This window comes from Mustela erminea, chromosome 10, assembly GCF_009829155.1.
Source record: "Mustela erminea isolate mMusErm1 chromosome 10, mMusErm1.Pri, whole genome shotgun sequence".
NCBI lineage: Eukaryota > Metazoa > Chordata > Mammalia > Carnivora > Mustelidae > Mustela > Mustela erminea.
In genome coordinates this window covers 94767330-94787927 of record NC_045623.1, presented here as the reverse complement: position 1 = coordinate 94787927, position 20598 = coordinate 94767330, and the positions used below count along the sequence as shown (strand labels likewise).

The following is a 20598-nucleotide window of genomic DNA, read 5'->3' as shown; positions in this document are numbered from 1 at the left end:
TCTTTATCCGTTCATCTGTTGATGGACATCTAGGCTCTTTCCATAGTTTGGCTATTGTGGACATTGCTGTTATAAACATTGGGGTACACGTGCCCCTTTGGATCACTACATTTCAGAGGTAGAGAGAGAAGTATCTTCAGGGTAAATACCCAGTAGTATGATTGCTGGGTAGTAGAGTAGCTGTGTTTTCAACTTTTTGAGGAACCTCCATACTGCTTTCCAGAATGGCTGCACCAGCTTGCATTCCCACTAACAGTGTAAGAGGGTTCCCCCTTTTCTGCATCTTCACCAACACCTGTCGTTTCCTGACGTTAATTTTAGCCATTCTGAGTGGTGTAAGGTGGTATCTCACTATGGTTTTTGTTTGTTTGTTTGTTTGTAAGATTTTATTTATTTATTTGACAGAGATCACAAGTCGGCAGGCAAAGAGGCAGGCGGGGGGAAGTAGGTTCCCTGCTGAGAAGACAGTCTGATGTGGGGCTTGATCCTAGAACCCTAGGATCATGACCTGAGCCGAAGGCAGAGGTTTTAACCCACTGAGCCACCCAGGCGCCCCTCTCATTGTGGTTTTGATTTGTATTTCCCCGGTGCTGAGTGGTGTTGAACACTTCTTCATATGTCTGCTGGCCATCTGGAAGTCTTCTTTGCAGAAATGTCTGTTCATGTCCTCTGCCCAATTCTTGACTGGATTATTTATTCTTTGGGTGCTGAGTTTGATAAATTCTTCATAGATTTTGGATACTAGCCCTTTATCTGGTATGTCGTTTGCAAATATCTTCTCCTATTCTGTCAGTTGTCTTTTGGTTTTACTAACTGTTTGCTGTGCAAAAGGTTTTTATCTTGATGAAGTCCCAATAGCTCATTTTTGCCCTTGCTTCCCTTGTCTTTGGTGATGTTTCCAAGAAGTTGCTGTGGCTGACTGAGGTCGAAGAGGTTGCTGCCTGTGTTCTAGTCAAGGATTTTGATGGATTCTTGTCTCACACTGAGGTCTTCCATCCATTTTGAGTCCATTCTTGTGTGTGGTGTAAGGAAATTATTCAATTTCATTCTTCTGAATGTGGCTGTCCAATTTTCCCAACACCATTTTTTGAAGAGACTATCTTTTTTTCATTAGACATTCCTTCCTGCTTTGTGGAAGATTAGCTGACCAGAGTTAAGGGTCCATTTCTGGGCTCCCTATTCTGTTCCGTTATCTATGTGTCTGTTTTTGTGCCAGTACCATATTGTTTTGATGATTACAGCTTTGTAATAGAGCTTAAAGTCTGGAATTGTGATGCTGCCAGCTTTGGTTTTCTTTTTCAACATTCCTCTGGCTATTCGGGTTTTTTTCTGGTTCCATATAAATTTCTTTATTAGTAAGGAAATTACATATCCTTCTACCACTGTATATGCCAGTTACTTACCTATTATCTTTCAGCTCTAACCTCCTCTAAGAAGGAGGGTGCTTTCACCCTGTCAGCATTGTTCCAGACACCAGCTCCATTTCAGATCCCAGCCTCTCAAAGCTATTAGAGATGCCAACAACAGACAGGCATATATAAAGTATCAGCCTCACCTAATTCTCTCCTCTACAGAGTTTCTGTTGTCTAAGGACGAAACATTAGTAAATCCCTTCTCAGAAGTGTCAGCAATAGTCCCCAAAGACCCTTCCTCCAAGCTCCTAGGTCTGGCAACACCACCACTTCTTTCTTTCCTCCAGCATTAGGGATGTTAGCTGCTTCCTATGATTATTAATCTCTGGATTACCTCAGCATCTCCTTGATAATCAATCAGCTGGTACAAAAAAATTATGTATTAAATCCTCTCTATTTGGAGCACCTGGGTGGCTCAGTGGGTTAAGCCTCTGCCTTCGGCTCAGGTCCTGAGCTCAGGGTCCTGGGATCGAGGCCTGCATCAGGCTCTCTGCTTGGCAGGGAGCCTGCTTCATCCTCTCTCTCTGCCTGCCTCTCTGCCTACTTGTGATCTCTGTCTGTCAAATAAATAAATAAAATCTTTAAAAAAAAAAATCCCCTCTATTTGAAATACTTAGTACAGCTGTTTTCTTTCCCCTGACAAAATATTAAGTAACTATTTAGGTTGTCATGTTGTCAACTGTACTGAACAGGGAGATTTAAATTTTGGAAATGAACTGTAAGAGAAGATGTCTAATTTTAATGGTTTTCAAGAATAAGAACCGAAATAAACAGAGTTTTGAATAATACAGTATACTATGTGAAAATGAAGTTTCACTGGAAGGGAACTGAGGACGCGATTTATTTTGCCTGTGAAGTATAACAAAATATAGTCAACGTAATTTTTCTTCTACGTATTACCTAGTTAGGTATGTACAAAACAAAACACTGGGCAGACAGAAACACATGAAAACTGAGATGACTCTTCACTGAGAAAAAAAATAAGCATTCATCCATTGATAAAAAGCTTAAAAGCAAGGGTGTCTGGCAGGCTCAGTCAGAAGAGTATGGGAATCTTAATCTCAGGTTCATAAATTCAAGCCCCATGTTGGGTGTAAGAGATTACGTAAACAACCTTGAAAGGTCACCTAAAAACTTTAAAAAAAAAAAAGTTTAAAATCTAAAACTAATGATGTTCTATATGTTGGCTATTTGTATTTAAATTTAAAAAAATAAAAATAAAAGTTTAAAATCAGATTTAGCTCTTCCTTACATCTATCGGTGTGAATGAGTATGTAAGAAAAAGGAATAGTAAATACATCTATGCACTGAGAAAAGAATTTGTTTGGTAAGTGAATTTTAACATTTTAAGAGTCATTTTATATATCAATGTATAATATTCATTATTGATCCTTACTTGATTCTGCTTGCTTTACTTTTTAAAAATATTTAAGTAATCTCTAGAACCAACATGGGGCTCAAACTCACAAACCAGACATCAAGAGTCATATGCTGCCTTTTCTTTCTTTCTTTTTTTTTTTTCCCCTTAAAGATTATTTATTTATTTATTTATTTATTTATCTGACAGGTGGAGATCATAAGTAGGCAGAAAGGCAGGCAGAGGCTGGGGGTGGGAGTGAGGCAGTAAATAGGCTCCCCACTGAGCAGAGAGACCCCAATGCAGAGCTTGATTCCAGGACACTGAGACCATAACCCTAGCTGAAGACAGAGGCTTAACCCACTGAGCCACCCAGGCATCCCAAGAGTCATATGCTGCTCTGACAGAGCCAGCCAGGCACACTGATTCTACCTGCTTTAAATGTAACTTAACCTCTCCCTCACTATTGGAAGAATTTAAAATTATTGCAAAGTTACATAACTTGTGCTGTCTGCTTTTTGTTGACTGTTGAGTCATTGAAATTCACAATTCTTAGTTCTATAAAGATGCTAACTTTTTTCCAAGATGCTAGTTTAAATACCAAACCTTGTATTTAGCAAAACATTTCAAATAATCATCTGATCCTTGATAAAACAGAGTTGACCCTTGCACAACTCAAGAATTAGAGCAATGACCCTCCTCACAGCTGAAAATCCACATATAACTTCTGACTCCCTGAAAACCCAACTACTGTTAGGTAGTTAGGCACTGAGCCTGGGTGGCTCAGTCATTAAGCTCTGCCTTTGGCTCAGGTCATGATCCCAGAGTCCTGGGACTGAGCACCACATTGGGCTCCCTGCTCAGCGGGGAGCCTGTTTATCCCTCAGCCTCTTTCCCCAGCTCCTATTCCCTGTCTCGCTCTCTGTGTTGAATAAATAAATAGAATCTTAAAATTAAAAAAAATAAAATAAAAATAAAAAAGAAAGAAAATCTAACTACTAACAGCTTACTGCTGACCAGAAGACTCACCACCAATGACATAAACAGTGGATTAACAACGTATTTTGGCTTTGGTGAGTGCTGTGAAGTGTGTAAACCTGGTGATTCACAGACCTGTACCCCTGGGGATAGAGTATTATGCCTCCATCAGAAAGGATGAATACCCAACTTTTGTAGCAACATGGACGGGACTGGAAGAGATTATGCTGAGTGAAATAAGTCAAGCAGAGAGAGTCAATTATCATATGGTTTCACTTATTTGTGGAGCATAACAAATAGCATGGAGGACATGGGGACTTAGAGTGGAGAAGGGAGTTGGGGGAAATTGGAAGCGGAGGTGAACCATGAGAGACTATGGACTCTGAAAAACAATCTGAGGGTTTTGAAGGGACGGGGGGTGGGAGGTTGGGGTACCAGGTGGTGGGTATTATAGAGGGCACGGATTGCATGGAGCACGGGGTGTGGTGCAAAAATAATGAATACTGTTATGCTGGAAATAAAAAAAAAAAAAAAAAAAAAAAAAAAACGTATTTTGTATGTTATATGTATTATAAACTATTTTTATAATAAAGTAAGCTAGAGAAAAGAAAATATTAAGAAAATCATAAGGAAAATACATTTACAGTACTGTAGTGCATTTATCAAAAAAAAAAAAAAAAAACCCACAATTAAATAGACCTACACAGTTCCAACCTGTTTCACTCAAGGGTCAAATGTACTCTTTTTTTTTTTTTTTTTAAAGATTTTATTTATTTACTTGAGAGAGAGACAGTGAGAGAGAGCATGAACGAGGAGAAGGTCAGAGAGAGAGAAGCAGACTCCCCATGGAGCTGGGAGTCCGATGCGGGACTCGATCCCGGGACTCCAGGATCATGACCTGAGCCGAAGGCAGTCGTCCAACCAACTGAGCCACCCAGGCGTCCCCAAATGTACTCTTGTAATAGTTTCTCTGTTCTTCCATTCCTTGGAAATTGGTTCCCCTCCCACCCCATTAAGCTGGGGTATCTGTACCAATTGTATAGATGGGTAAGATTAAACTCAGGACAATATTCTACCTAGTATTTACTCATCTTCAGACCTTTCTCCCATAGTCTTTTTTTTTTTTTAAAGATTTTATTTATTTATTTGACAGAGATCACAAGTAGGCAGAGAGGAAGGCAGAGAGAGAGAGAAGGAAGCAGGCTCCCTGCTGAGCAGAGAGCCCCATGCGGGACTCGATCCCAGGACCCTGAGATCATGACCTGAGCTGAAGGCAGCGGCCTAACCCACTGAGCCACCCAGGCGCCCTCTCCCATAGTCTTAACTGCCCACTGCCCCCCACAGCTCTCTGAATCACAGAAATGGTACATGGACGGAGTTGTGTGTCTCCCTCACCCACCCCCCAAAACTCATATACTGAAGCCCTATCCCCAATGTGATGATATTTGGAGATAAGATCTTTGAGAGACAGTTAGGTTTAGATAAGGTCATGGGGATGGGGCCCTCATGGTGGGAGTAGTGCTTTTACAAGGGACACCATAGAGCCTGCATGTCTGTTTGTCATGTGAGAACGTAACAGGAAGGTGGCCTCCTGCAACCCAAAAAGGACCTCACACCTCACAAGGAACCAATGTAGCCAGTACCTTGATCTTGGACTTCCAGCCTCCAGAAGTATGAGAAATGAATGTCTGCTGTTAAAGTCACCCAGTCTATGTGGTTATGGCAGCCCAAGCAGACTAAGACAAATGGAATATGAATTTCTGTGGGAAATATCACAAGCAGATTGAATTGAATTGTCAGGCTGCTCCATCTCCTGATTATCTTTAAAATTCACCTGTTCAATTTCCCATCTCAAAATTTACTGACACATGCTAATTTCTGTAGCCAAACTAAAGTTGCAATTTTCACAGCCATAAAATCTAAAAATTCTGAATGTCACAGCCAGTAAAAAATAGACTGATGGCACTCAAGTGACTATGTCTTCTAAAACTCGGGAAAATAAATGAAATGTGAAATTCCAAAGTGGTAAACTTGCAAGGAAAATGCTGAGAGAATGCACTACCTATTAAAACAGATGAGCGGTAGCCACAGAAATCAAGAAAACACAGAATCAGACGTATATATACAAAGAACAAATTGATGGCTGCAAAGGAAAGGGGGCTGGAGGAATGGGAAAATGAGTGAAGAGGAGTAAGAGATAACAGGCTTCCAGTTAAGGAATGAACAAGTCACAGGAATAAAATTTACACGATAGAGATTACAGTCAGAGGTTTGGAGTATCATTGTACGGGGACAGATGGCAGCTACATTTGTGGTTGAGTACAGTATAAGGGTATAGAGTTGCTGAATCACTGTGCTGTATATCTAAAACATATGCTGTATATCTAAAACCTTATACTGGTACAGGATAAGCTTTAGAGTTGCTGAATCACTATGCTGTGTATCTAAAACTGATGTAACGTATGTGGACTACCCTCAAATAAGAATAGGAGGAGGACGAAGATGAGGAGGAGGAGGGGGAGGGGGAGGAAGCAGTGCCCACCTCATGATGTGTCCAGAGGAAGCAACTCTTAAAGATCTCAAACACAGAATCCTAAACCTTTTTCTCCCTGACAGAGTTTGGATAAAAATGAACATCATCAATAAAACCAGAGCCCCTATCAAAGACAACAGAAGAAATGCTTTTGAAATAACAGTTTTTATAGATTGATTCTTACAAAATTCTTTGACTTTCTAAAACAAGGTTGAATTAATGTAGCATTTTAAAACTTTCACTCCTTATACCTTAATATTTCAAAATATAAGTTCTCGTCTTATCAATTTGCCAAACAGAATCTAGAACTCGGAGTTTAGGGTGACGAAAACCTGAGTAATATTTACAACTTAACTATCATCCTTGCAGCAATAGTTTAAAAAAAAAAAAAAAAAAGAAGAAATTTTGAATAAAAGTCACTGGAATTTTTTTTCTAGACACATGTAATGAAAAGTATGATCAAGCACATAAAAATTATTTTAGTCATGTTTCATGGTAAGTTACAAGACTGCATAAAAAATGAAATTAAGCTAGTAGAAAAACATTCGGAAATCCTACTTTATAAATACTGTTACAATTATTTTAATAATAAAAACAAAAAAGACAAAACAGCTGAAATTCTCCAAATATAACAACATTAAAATAATCTCAACAATTAGAGGGAAAAGCTTATCACAATTATTTAGCATATACCAGATGAAACCACATACATAAATGATCTAGATATTTTATTGGTCCTTATAACTTCTACGCTAATGATATTTGTAAAGGTATGTTAATTGATAAAGTGGTTAAGGACAGTGTGTGTTGCAGTTTTCAACAAGGTATACATTTTTAAGTACATATATTAACAACTAGGGGGGAAAAAAGAAACAGATGATTTGGCACCATGAGGGTCAACTCAATACAGTTAGCACTGCAGGTTTCTGAACCCACATCAAATCCGTATGTGGTAGAAATGCAGCTTCCAAACACCACACATCTTTAAAAAAAAAAAAGACTGCCTTAGATAGCTATGATGTGTTCCAAAGGAAGAAGGGGAGTAAAACATAATAAAATTTGCTTTGCTTTTTTATAGAAATTCAATACTCATCTATTTCAATAATGAAATATGAAAAAAAATTTCAAAGCTTCCTCTATTTTATCCTGCTTATTATAAGCCAGACCATCAGAGTTGTCAAATCAGAATTAATTTTCTTCATGAAAGACAAAAAAAACCAAAAAATTATAAAAGCTTGTATGAAGTAAATAAAATCGCTATCTTAATCATAAAAAACAATTTGCAAAGCCTAAAATAATCAATCAAGAACTGCAAAGAAACACGAGAATTTTTCTGTAGTAAAATAAGACTTCTGAAAGGAAAGTGAAGTCTGTAAGTTAAAATGAAGAGACTATAGGAACCATGACTCATCTGAAATGTACTAATAATGAAAATTGTAATGTTTAAAATATATATCATGGTACACTTATCGTAATAAGCACTGTGCAATGTATACAATTACTGAATCAGTGTACTGTACACCAGAACACTGTGTTAATTATACTGGAACTAAAATCTAAAACTTAATAAAATTTTAAAAAGAGAAGAAATATCATGACCAAGAACTATTCCTCAGTGAAGAAGTCCTTTGCTTTTAGTATTTCCAGAAACAACAAAGAATTGAACTAGGGGATCATATGCTATCACCATTCTCAGTCCACTATAAAACATGATTGAACTGATCTCTCTGAAGAAAGGGAAACTGAAAGAAATTTCCAAAAGCGTACAGAAAACATCTATTGCTCCACTTCTTTGGCAATGTTCTGACCACACTTTCTCACTACCTACTGTGAGCATAGCTTAGGAGTCACACAGTCACACAGTGACATCAAGGAGTGGGGAGAAAAAGGCCTCAATGTTGAACCTGGTAATCAGTGCCAGTGTGATCTCCTTGTTTGATAATTTTGCTCAATTATGTAAAAATTAACTGAGTCAAAGCAAATGTGTAACTACAATTAAGCAATAAGTAGGAAACAGTTGTTTTGCTTAACCTAAAATAATCCAAATAACAAACTTCTGGTATTTTTTGAAAAGATGAAAAGTAAAACAATATAAAAGTTTGTCTAAGTTTAAATTAAAAAATACAGCACTGGAGTGCCTGGGTGGCTCAGTGGGTTTGGGCCTCTGCCTTCAGCTCAGGTCATGATCCCAGGGTCCTGGGATTGAGCCCCGCATCAGGCTCTCTGCTCAGGAGGAGGCTGCTTCCCCCTTCTCTCTCTCTTCCTGCCTCTCTGCCTACTTGTGATCTCTATCAAATATATAAATAAATAATCTTAAAAAAATATATACAGCATTCAGAAGATTTTCACAGTAAGAATCGTCTACTCTGAACTAGTTTCTAAAACCCATGAAGAGGGGCGCTTGGGTGGCTCAGTCAGTTAAGCATCTGCCAGGTCAGACGCTCTGGGATCAGCTCATGATCCCAGAGTCCTAGGATGAGTCCCACATCAGGTTCCTTGCTCAGGGGGAACCTGCTTCTCCCTCTCCCTCTCTGCTGCTCCCCCAGCTTGTGCTCTGTCAAATAAATAAATAAAATCTAAAAAAAAATAAAAATAAAAAATAAAACCCATGAAAATCTTAAAGGGAATTCCAATCTCACTTAATATGAGCCTCTTGTTTACAAAGAGAAAAACCGCGCATTAGTAAGAACTTCCACTGGGTCAAAATTTGCAATAATACTGGCAGGACCGAGACTCTTAACTCAGGTCTCTTGACTCCTGGGAGAGTACATTTTTCTACTTACTTTGAAATCTGCCCCAAAAGATACTTTTAAATTCCAAATTCTTCACCATTTCCCAAGTAAGGACATTTTGGATTTAGAGACTATTAAAGTGCTGCCATTTCAGGGTAAATGAAAAAAAATCCACACTTAAAAAGACTCTGTGTCTCTCAAATTCCCTGTAGTTCGAAAATATCCTTTGAACTATTAATCTCTTCTAGACTAATAGTCCAAAGTTTCTCACTCTGATTAAACAAAACCACCAGAGGGGGCCCCTGGGTGGCTCGGTTGGTTAAGCCTCTGACTCTGGAATTCAGCTCAAGTCATGATCTCAGGGTCATGAGAAAGAGAATGAAGAAGCTCCTCAAGATTCTTTCTCTCCCTCCCCTACTCCACTCTCAAAAAAGCCCCCAAAAACCCCCAGAAAGGAGAGGACTAGAAAAATTTATAAGTCATATAACAACAAAAATGCAAATAAAGCTTTAAAATTTAGCATGCACACACACATATGTAAAATCCTATCTTGAAGGGAAAGAAGTAGATGAAGAGGTTGCCATTGATGAAACAGAAACAGATGGGGGCGGGGGGGCCCTTGGTGGCTCAGTCGTTGAGTGTCTGCCTTTGGTTGGGGTTGTGGTCCCAAGGTCTGGGAGTCAAGCATCGCGTCAGGCTCCCGACTCGGTGGGAAGCCTTCCCCCTTCTCCCACTCCCCCTGCTTGTATTCCCTATCTCACTGTCAAATAAATAAAATCTTTAAAAAAAAAAAAAAAGAAAGGAAGAAAGAAAAGAAAAGAAATAGGCATGGGGGAGGAGGTGGGGGCCAGAGAGGGTATGCCTGGGTGGCTCAGATGGTTAAATATCTGCCTTCGGCTCAGGTCATGATCTCTTTGGTCCTAGGATGGAGCCCTGCATTAGGCTCTCTGCTCAGCAGGGATTTTGTTTCTCCTTCTCCCCCACCTCATGCTTGCTTGCTCGCTCGCGCTCTCTCTCTCTCTCTCTCCCCCAAGTAAATAAATAAAATCTTTTTTAAATAAAGTTAAGAAACAGACTGGGAGCAATTTTCTACATTTTCCTTCTTTTATGTTTCAAAGCTATGAAATTCACTCTTCTTCAACTTAGTTGCTTTCACTTAAATCCTAATAGATTCATTTAGTGTCAAACATTAAGTCACAGACACAGGTAACTACCTAGGACAAAAACACGATCACAGAAGCAGGTGAGACTCATCATAAATGGCATGTGGCAGAACGAGAATCTTCTTCTTTTTTCTTTTTTTTAAAGAATTATTTATTTATTTATCTGACAGAGAAATCACAAGTAGACAGAGAGGCAGGCAGAGAGAGACAGGGAAGCAGGCTCCCTGCTGAGCAGAGAGCCAGATGGGGCCTGGATCCCAGGACCCTGAGACCATGACTTGAGTTGAAGGCAGAGGCTTAACCCACTGAGCCACCCATGTGCCCAAGAGTGTCTTTATTCTTAACTTTAGTTGATTTGTGCATAAGAATAAACGACACTAACTGCTAAAGGAAAATAAACAAGGCTGGCCTCTTCCTTTATCCTGCAAAGGATAAAGCAAAAACTTGGAAGAGATCTCAAGCTCTTGGGGAGAACTTTTGAATTTTACAGTAAACCAGTCATGTAGCTAAATTAGATGAGTTAGACACACATACACACGTACACAGCCACACACACGTAAGTCCTGAGGAAAACCAGTATGACAGCCATGAAACCAGTAAATGCCACTTACAGAGCGCATTTAGTGTATCCAAATCTAAGGCAGGATTTTATATAATCCTCATAATAACCTTATTGAAGGATGGTCGAATTCAAATTCTCACCTATATAGCAGATGATAAAACCACGTTCAAGAAATATTAAATAATTTACACAACATCATGTAACCAGAAAGTGAAAGACTGAGCCCCAGACGCTAGGCCTGTTTGAGCCCAAGCGTGTAATCCTTTTTCCTCTATTTGAAGGCTCTGCTTTCCATTATGCTCCAAGAATATGTTAACTGTGAAACCTAAGGAGACTTGAGTTTCCCACAAAACTCCTCAATTTTCCAAGCATGCCACCCAGAAAAAATTCCTCACTCTATCAACAGAGGTTAAGACATTGCTCAGAAACCAATGAATCCCTGTAAATCAGCCTTTGTTTGAAAGGGAAAGGAAAGAGGGGACTGTGACCAGGTGATTTACTGGGTTCCTTAATCGTATAGGCACTATGGTAGCCCAAGAGACCACAAGGAAAGCAAGACAGATAATACATGGTGACCATTCTCCTAGGATCCATGTACTCTTGACTTCGAAAGGTAACTAATAAAATCGCATACATAAAGCCATCTGTGGGCTCAGCAGCTGAGACCGCAGGGAGAACTTTCTTTTTTAAATGCAAACTATGCTTTTTTTTTTTTAAAGATTTTGTTTATTTATTTATTTGACAGACAGAGATCACAAGTAGGCAGAGAGGCAGGCAGAGAGAGAGGAGGAAGCAGGCTCTCCGCCGAGCAGAGAGCCCAATGCGGGGCTCGATCCCAGGACTTCGGGATCATGACCCGAGGCGAAGGCAGAGGCCCCAACCCACTGAGCCACCCAGGCGCCCCGCAAACTATGCATTTTTAAGCAGCAAGGTCTTTCAGAAAACTTAAGTGCTTTGAGCCAACTGCCTAGGTCAAATCATAACTTGAAACAGTAAGAATTTGAAACTGAAAATTAAGTTATTTCCTTTATGTGCCACTGATCAGTTGCTTTTAAGTTCACAATTTACCTTTTTTGTCTGTATACTCAAAATGGATCTGGGCTCCCTAATACTTAAATATTTTAAAATATTTTAAGTATTTTTCCATTTCAGCTGACACAATGTTATGCTTTGTCAATAGAGGGCCCCACAGAAATAGTGCAGGAGGAAAGGGTTTTGATTCCTGGTTCCTATTTGGCTTACACACCAAGCTCCTGCATTATGAGCAGGTTTTCCAGAATCTGGCTTCTCCAGGGCTCAGCTGCCCTAGAGCACACAACATCTTCAGTATGAGGCTGCTAGAGCAATGCGCAGCAGCCAGCTGGCCCCACTGGTTAACAGCTACTCCTGGAATCTTCTTAGGCAGCAAAATACCTCCTCTAAGAAAACTACCTGTGAAAAGCTTTCCCTCACCACCCCAGAGGGCAGCATTCTGGCAAGTTGCAGAGGGTGGATTTCTAGTAAATTCTACTGGAATGTCACCACAACTTCTCTACCACTCCGTGAGCTGCGCGTATGCCCTCTTCAAAAAGGTCTGGATCTCAGCCCAAGATGGGAGAGGAGTCTCTTACCTAACACTAACTACCATGGAAAAAAAAAGGACAGACACAAGGTTTGGAAGCCTTTTTAGGAATTTTATTTTTTTTAAGATTTATTTATTTGACAGAGATCACAAGTAGGCAGAGAGGCAGGCAGAGAGAGAGGAGGAAACAGGCTCCCTGCTGAGCAGAGAGCCCGATGCGGGGCTTGATCCCAGGACCCCGAGATCATGACCTGAGCTGAAGGCAGAGGCTTTAACCTACTGAACCATCCAGGCGCCCCTAGGAATTTTAAGGACAACATACACTACACATTGGAGTGTGCCACACTTTGACCTACTTACAAAGTCACTGTGGGGGTTTACCATTTTGAGTTAAGAACGGAACAAAAGAAGTCCCTGCAGCAAGTTTAGGTTGTGATGCAAGCTACTCTACCACGTGGGGCCTATAATCGGCATAGTCAAGGTTATCTGAAGTATCTATGGTAAACACAGAAGCTATACAAGGAGCCTCTAGCCACTGCACACTGCAGTGGCTCTTTGCTAAAGGAGACTGGCACTAGAAGATCCAGCTTTGCCCAACACTCAATAAAGTCCATTTCCAGCAAGTTCCAGAGGAAGGGTTTCTACCATATTCCACTGATACAATACTACAATGACTTCTGTACCATGAGGTGAGCCACAGCCATGCACTCTCCAGTATCAGCCCTAGAGAAGTAGACTCTTACCTATGTATTGTCTCAGCCCCAGGATAAGCATCTGCTCCTTATAGTTGCTATTTGTATATTCTTCAGAGTTCTCTTTCTTTAATAAGCCAATCCTTCATTACTCCAATCCCCAATTATACTGAATAATCTCTTTTTTAAAAATAATCTATTATAACCCAACATGGGGCTCAAACCCACAACCCCCAGATTGAGAGTCACATGCTCTACCTATTGAGCCAGACAGGTGTCCCCTGAATAATCTTTTATATTAAATTTTCCCTATTTACATTACAGCATAGTTTTTTTCTTCTTGATTAGAATTGGACTAATACACAATATTAATAGCTTGGGTGGTTCTGCTCCATGCCATGAAAGCCAACACAAGAACCTCCCTTTTAAACAATTAAGAGTTCATTTTGCCATTTTAGTTTTAAAACTCAGAATTAAATAGGAATGACTTAAACCAAGTTTAAGCATAAAACTAAGTGCAAATTAATTTATGTACTTTTTAAAATATCAATCATGGTTTGGAAAGTTGTACATTCCTTCTCCAAATGTTCCACAGTCTTTAAAAAAACAATAATCAGCCCTGTAACACAATCGCCAGCTTTTAGCATTACTTTGAATAAGTAATATTTTATCTCTTATTATGTAAGTTCTAAAAAGCCTAAAACATGGAAGCAACAATTGAAAATAAAAAATTTTCATTATTAAAAGGTGCAGTTGTTATGTATAAACACTAATAGTCTCAAACAGCATGGGTCAGTTAGCTTGACTCTCTCAACATTCCACTAAGAGACTTCATAATTCTAGCATGCTCTTAACCACAACAAAGCCCAAATAAGCATATAATGGTGGAATGGTACAAGCTAATCAGAATCTTGGGAAATGGTTTAAGATGAAGGGGACCCACGGTGACTTCTTACAACATGGTTTCAATGTCCCCTGCACCTGTTAATTGGAAATACACTATAAAATTCACATTCTTTAACAATCCAACATAATTTTAAGCCTAAGAAGGTCCAATAACCTATTTATGAAATCAAAAACCAAACCAACAAAGAAGCCCACTACTATTGCTCTAAGAGGTAAAAACACCCATTTCTTTTTAAGTAGAAAATAACCACCACCACTCCACCAAAAAGAGAGAAAGAAAACTAGCAGATTATACACTAGAAAGCAAAAAAGTGATTTGTGCGGTTTTTTAAATGGCCTCTATAACCATACGCTAATTTCCTGAACAGCAAAAAAGGAAAACTAAGTATCAATGATAGTTCATTTTGAATGACTCAATAAATATAACTGTATAAAACTGTCAGTAGCCACGATTATGAGGTATGTCTGAAAAATTACGAAATAGATAAATTAAAGAAAAACTATTCTTCAAGTAATGTATGTTACTTCTCAGAAATTTGCTTCAGAAAACCAGAAAAACTACTTTTATATGGAAATTTTTTTAAAAATAAAGTTTTTCTTACTTGAGAGAGTCCAGGGGACGATGCATGTCCCGGGGGCGTTGCCGCAAGATTTGGATGCCCCTTACTTATTTCATGTGCTGAATAAGGGGAAGGGGTCGGGGGTCCCGGTTGTCTTGCTACTTGTGTTACCTGTGAGGAAATCAATATTTAGTAAGAGCTGTATACTAGTCACCCAATCTTTTTTTTTTTTTTTAAGATTTTATTTATTTATTTATTTGACAGACAGAGATCACAGCAGGCAGAGAGGCAGAGAGAGAGGAAGGAAGCAGGCTCCCTGCTGAGCAGAGAGCCCAATGTGGGGCTTGATCCCAGGACCCTGGAATCATGACCTGAGCTGAAGGCAGAGGCTTTAACCCACTGAGCCACCCAGGTGCCCCTACTAGTCACCCAATCTTAATAAATATTGCTGAACTGGTTACCTTTTCAAATTGAATTCTCTACCTCACAATTCATACTAAAATAAGTGTCAGACCGACTAAAGACTTAAAATTTCAAAATGGAGCAACAGAATGATTAGGGGGAAAAATGACTATTATCATCAGTTTGATAAAATATTCCTGAAGCATAATCTAAAACCAAAAACATTAGGAGCACCTGCATAGCTCAGCAGTTAAGCATCTGCCTTCAGCTCAGGTCATGATCTCAGGGTCCTGGGATGGAGCCCTGCGTCAGGCTCCCTGCTCAGCTTGGAGTCCGCTTGTCACTCTACCTCTCCCTCTGTTCATACTCTCTCTCAAATAAATAAAATAAAATAAATAAAATCTGTATGAAAAATAATAAAACCAAAAACCTTAAGGAAAATTATGCTAAATGCAATAAGGTAAATGTAAATTACATGCTGTACAATGCCACTTATGTGACATTTTGTAAAAGAAACAAAAAAGAAACGATTGCAAGGGAAAGAGGATGACTACAGAAGGGGCACAACACTGTTTTTAGAGTGAAGTAACCGTTCTATATTTTGACTACAGTGGGAAATACATGTCTCTAGGAGATTGTCAAGACTCCTAGACCTGTACACTAAAAAGGTGAATTTTATGTTATGTAAATATACCTCAATAAAACTGAACAAAATGGGGCAACTTATAGAGTATACCTAAATATACATGTATAGTCACATGCGTGTATATTTCTACACATATAGCTTTGCCTCCATTCTATGTCTAACGTATATGTGTATAAATAAAGTGCACACACATATACACATACTCATAGGTATATGTATTATATTAAAAAGATCTGTAAGGAAAAAATAAATAATAAAAATAAAAAGAAGATATGCAAATATCTTAACAGAAAGCATTACAGGTTTTTTTTTCTCATTTTTATTTTCTAATATAGTTCAAAGTCATAAATTTGTATAGAAAAATAATTACATGTGTTTTTAAGTAAACAAAAATTACTTTCCCACTTACCACTGGCAATAAAGTCCCCATCAATCTATGATGGAAATGAAAACAATTTACCCAGGCCACTTCCTAAAGCCTAGCAATCAACCTAGCCAGCTCATCTCTAACACAATCTAATCCAGACTATCACTGAGTCTGGAAAATGCCCATGAATGGGGGGGTAATTCTGTTGTCATCAGATATAAAAAAATTTATTCACCTTAAGGTGAGGTTCTCAAATTTGGGGGGAAGGCCATGAAACCTTTTACAATCTGGGGGAAACTACAGACCTCTCCTCGAATATTCTGAAAGGCATAAAATACATAGGCTAATGACAAAACTAATTATATTGAAATGTAGATATTAAAATACTAAGGTAAATTTGTGGTATAGTAACGTATGTGTTCTTTACTTATGCATTAAAAAAAATAAGAACTAGTGACAGCTTTTGCCTAACTTCATAATTCAAAGAAATGATAACATTTGATTAGGTATTTTCTCCATCTAAGTTCTTAAATCCCCTGATTTCTCTCACAGTTGAAAACTCTCCCCAGGTAGAAAGGAAAGTGGTTTTCAAATGGTATCAGCTTTTCTTGGAATTCACACAGTCAGAAGCTCTGAAGAAAGTCTACTCCCCAGTAACCTAACTTTAGAATCCCTATGTCTATCTAAAATGGCTTTAGAGGTGCCCGGGTGGCTCAGTGGGTTAAAACCTCTGCCTTTGGCTAGGGTCATGACCCTGGAGTCCTGGGATTGGACCCCGTCTGTGTCATCTGGCCCTCTGCTGGGCAGGGAGCCTGCTTCCCTTCTTCTCTCTCTGCCTGCCTCTCTGTCTACTTGTGATCTCTGTCAGTCAAATAAATAGATAGAATCTTTAAAAATAAATAAATTAGGGTGCCTGGGTGGCTCAATGGGTTAAGTCTCTGCCTTTGGTTCAGGTCATGATCTCAGGGTCCAGGGATCGAGTCCCGCATCGGGCTCTCTGCTCGGCAGGGAGCCTGCTTCCTCCTCTCTTTCTCTCTCCCTCTCTGCCTGCCTCTCTGCCTACTTGTGATCTCTGTCTGTCAAATAAATAAATAAAATCTTTAAATAAATGAATAAATAAAAACAGCTTTAACTAGAAGCAAAAAGCTTAAAGGCTAAAAGAGATATGAATAATGCTAACCAAAGTTTAAGGCTTAAAGTAATTGTATTTAATTTTTCTTGTTTTTTGAATAGCTCTATGATTTTCTTTAAAAACTTTTCCAATTTTGAATAAAAATTACATTTATATGGACACAAGGTTTACTGTGAAATGCTACTGCATTTATAAGCCTCAGAAAAATCTTTCAAAGGACAAAAACTGGATTACCATTTAAGCATCTACTTTAGAAAAACAATAACTACAAATGAATTCTTGCAACCAAATTTCTCCTTGACTAGGTTTTATAAATGTATCTTATTTCACATGTTTTAGAATAAATTATTTTAAATATATAGCTAAAGTAAAACATCAAAATGGATATATATTTAAACATTAAAAAAAGAAATTCATGCAATGAAAGTGAAAACTAGTAAGTTATTAGCTATATAAATGTTACGTCAAATCTCCAATTCATCCTGATAAAACAAAGATTAAGTTTACTGAGAATAATATATCATTAATAATATAGGAAAATACAAAAAATAAATTGCTATTAAGAATAAATATTGGGGGACGCCTGGGTGGCTCAGTGGGTTAAGCCACTGCCTTCGGCTCAGGTCATGATTCCAGGGTCCTGGGATCGAGTCCCACATCGGGCTCTCTGCTCAGCAGGGGGCCTGCTTCCCTTCCTCTCTCTCTGCCTGCCTCTCTGCCTACTTGTGATTTCTCTCTGTCAAATAAATAAATAAAATCTTAAAAAAAAAAAAAAAAAAAAAAAAAAAAAAAAAATAAATATTGGGACACCTGGGTGGCTTGAGCATATGCCTTCAGCTTGGGTCATGGTCCCAGGATCCTGGGATCCAGTCCCACATCACGCTCCTTGTTCAGTGGAAGCCTGCTTCTCCCTCTGCTTGTGCTCTCTTGCTAACAAATAAATAAAATCTTAAAAAAAAAAAAAAAAAAAAAAAAAGAATATGGGCGCCTGAATGGCTCAGTCATTGGGCGTCTGCCTTCAGTTCAGGTCATGATCCCAACCAGGGTCCTGGGATCAAGCCCTGCATCAGGGGGTCCCTGCTCAGCAGGAAGCCTGCTTCTCCCTCTTCCATTCCCCTTGCTTATGTTCCCTATCTCACGGTGTCTCTCTCTGTCAAATAAATAAATAAAACTTTAAAAAAAAGAATAAATATTAAAACATAGTACTCATACATGTCATTAATAACAAAAGTAAAATTTACAAAAAAAAAAAAAAAAAAAACACATACACACAAACACACAAAAAAACCTTGACCATACTGGCAGGTATCTAAGAAACAGAATATAGGTAGGTTTACCTTGTCTCCAAAACTACAGAGCAGTGTGTCACAACTGCATTAAAACCACCCAAAAAGCGATTCCAAATTACGGTACAAATCTTCTAAAGAAATAATCTCACCTCAAAAATTAGGAACTTCAAAGATCTATCCAGCAGTACTACATGTGATAGCAAAAAAGGTAGAAATAGCAAGTAACAGGAAAATATAGTAACAAGTGGACTAAAGACATAAAAAAGATATAGATGTGGACTGTTATCAATAGAAATGAATATGTAAAATAATCAGAATATAAAAGAAAAAAATATACTTTTTAGAACTATAAAGAGTTTCTTCCATATACTGATGAAGATGGAAAAAAAAAAAAAACCCACATGAATGATTTCAGATAAAGGTCAGTGTTCATCTCATTCATTTTCGCCTGAAAACTACTTGAGTGTACTTTTTAAGGGTATTAGGTCAGCCAATAAAATACAAATGTTTGCGAAAAAAAATACAAATGTTTGAGAGAAAGAAATACAGCATTTGCCAAAGCCAAAAGTATTGTGCTATTACTACATTAAAAATTTCCTTAAACAAGCACTAGTGAAAAACAACCTGCACAGGCAAATATTCCTGTGGTGTGCAACCTTTCCCATTCCCAAACGGCTATGCCAAACTGCAGAAATCCCTCAGTATCGTATATTCTATAGGGCACTCCCTCCTAGAATTGGGGGTTTCTACTAATGAAAACAAGCCAGAGAAAATAAATCTTTATCAAATAATAGGAGAAGGGTAGTGGCTGGTGTGCAGGGCTGACATCTCTCTGCCAGGGATGGGAGCTGAGGTCTGTGGGGAGGAGAGGAGAGAAAGAGCAGGGCCAGTGACCAGGCAGTCCATGTGGCCAGAGAGCACAGGAACCATCTCTGGCCACAGCCTGAAATCCTCCAAGACCCATGACCTGCCGAAGCACCCCCTCTGAGGAACCTCTGAAGGAAATAAAAATGTTCACATGGGTAGGCATTATCTACAACAAGGAAGTAATAAAAAGGACACCTGACTGAATTCTGGAAGATGACAAATTACCCCACTCCCCACCAGAAAAAAGATGAAACCAATGCTGCTCCCTTCAATGATTTGCTTCTGAGAGAAACATTTAAAAAAAAAAAAAAAAAAAAGTAACAGGAGAATCACAAAAATCATATCATTCTAAATTTTTCCTAGGGGCACCTGGGTGGCTCAGTTGGTTATTTATCTGCCATCGGCTCAGGTCATGATCCTGGGGTTCTGGGATAGAGTCCTGCATCAGACTCTCTGCTTAGCAAGGGCCTGCTTCTCCCTCTCCCTCTGCCAACTGCTCCTGGTGCTTGGGCTCGCTCTCTCTCTCTCTCTCTCACTCACTGTCAAATAAAAGTCTTTAAAAGACATTTTTTTCCCTAGAAAGAAGCTGCTCCATGCAATAAATCTTTGATCTGTAATTGCGCTCTGCTTAATGCAAAAAGACCCCTATTACAAGTGTCACACTGCACAACACACTATACGTTTGCTTTTAGTGTATTATAGAGCTTAATATCTTTGCCAGGGAAAAAGGGTATACCACCTTCAATGAGAAATTATACAAAATGTAAGTAGTTAACACAAGCCTAACCCAAGAAAATGGCACAGGACTAATGAAGTTGTTGGGGACAAAAATGAAAGGTACACACAACTTTGAATACCTCTTTCAAAATATTCCTAAATAAATGATTATTAAAACTTTTAATCTCTGACTGGAGTTTCTTCCTCCTGGCTAAATTACTCCATCTCAGATCATACTGTCAAAATTCATGTACTTCAAAGGTAGAGGAAAAGAGTTTTCGTAGAAGGAAAAAAACATTATTTCACACATATTACTACCATCTCAATTATGGAGGCAGGGAAGAGGTTTAAAATAGCCGATTATGACAATACTTAACCAATTCCAAAGCAAAAAAGATTATTGTCTTTCATGTAATATTAATCCAAAGCAAAATTAATCGACAATCTCATGAAGTACACTGGTGCACTGCATTAAAGTTTAAAAAAGATAATATGCCCAATAAACTTTTATATTTTTTAAAGATATTATATTTTTGGGGTGCCTGGGTGGCTTGGTCATTAAGCAGCTGCCTTCAGCTCAGGTCATGATCCCAGCGTCCTAGAATCGAGCCCCATATTGCGTTGGGCTCCCTGCTCAGCGGGAGGCCTGCTTCTCCCTTTTCTACCCCCTTGCTTGTGTTCCCCCTCTCAATGTGTCTCTCTGTCAAATAAATAAACAATAT

At 38.7% G+C, this 20598-nt stretch overlaps 1 protein-coding gene across 20 annotated transcripts in view; it reads right to left on the bottom strand.

The window, feature by feature from the left end:
- The window catches only part of EIF4G3 (eukaryotic translation initiation factor 4 gamma 3), a 343509-nt gene that overhangs the window by 204000 nt on the left and 118911 nt on the right, over positions 1-20598 (bottom strand). For 18 of the 20 annotated variants that reach the window (XM_032301982.1, XM_032301966.1, XM_032301968.1 and 15 more), the window contains one exon: positions 14499-14627. The exons of the other annotated variants lie outside the window; for them this stretch is intronic. Coding sequence is in view for 17 of the 18 variants with exons in the window: in XM_032301966.1 (XP_032157857.1) it covers positions 14499-14627 (129 nt within the window). In the remaining variant the exon portion in view is untranslated. The remainder of the gene's footprint in view (positions 1-14498; positions 14628-20598) is intronic. 20 annotated transcript variants of the gene reach the window in all.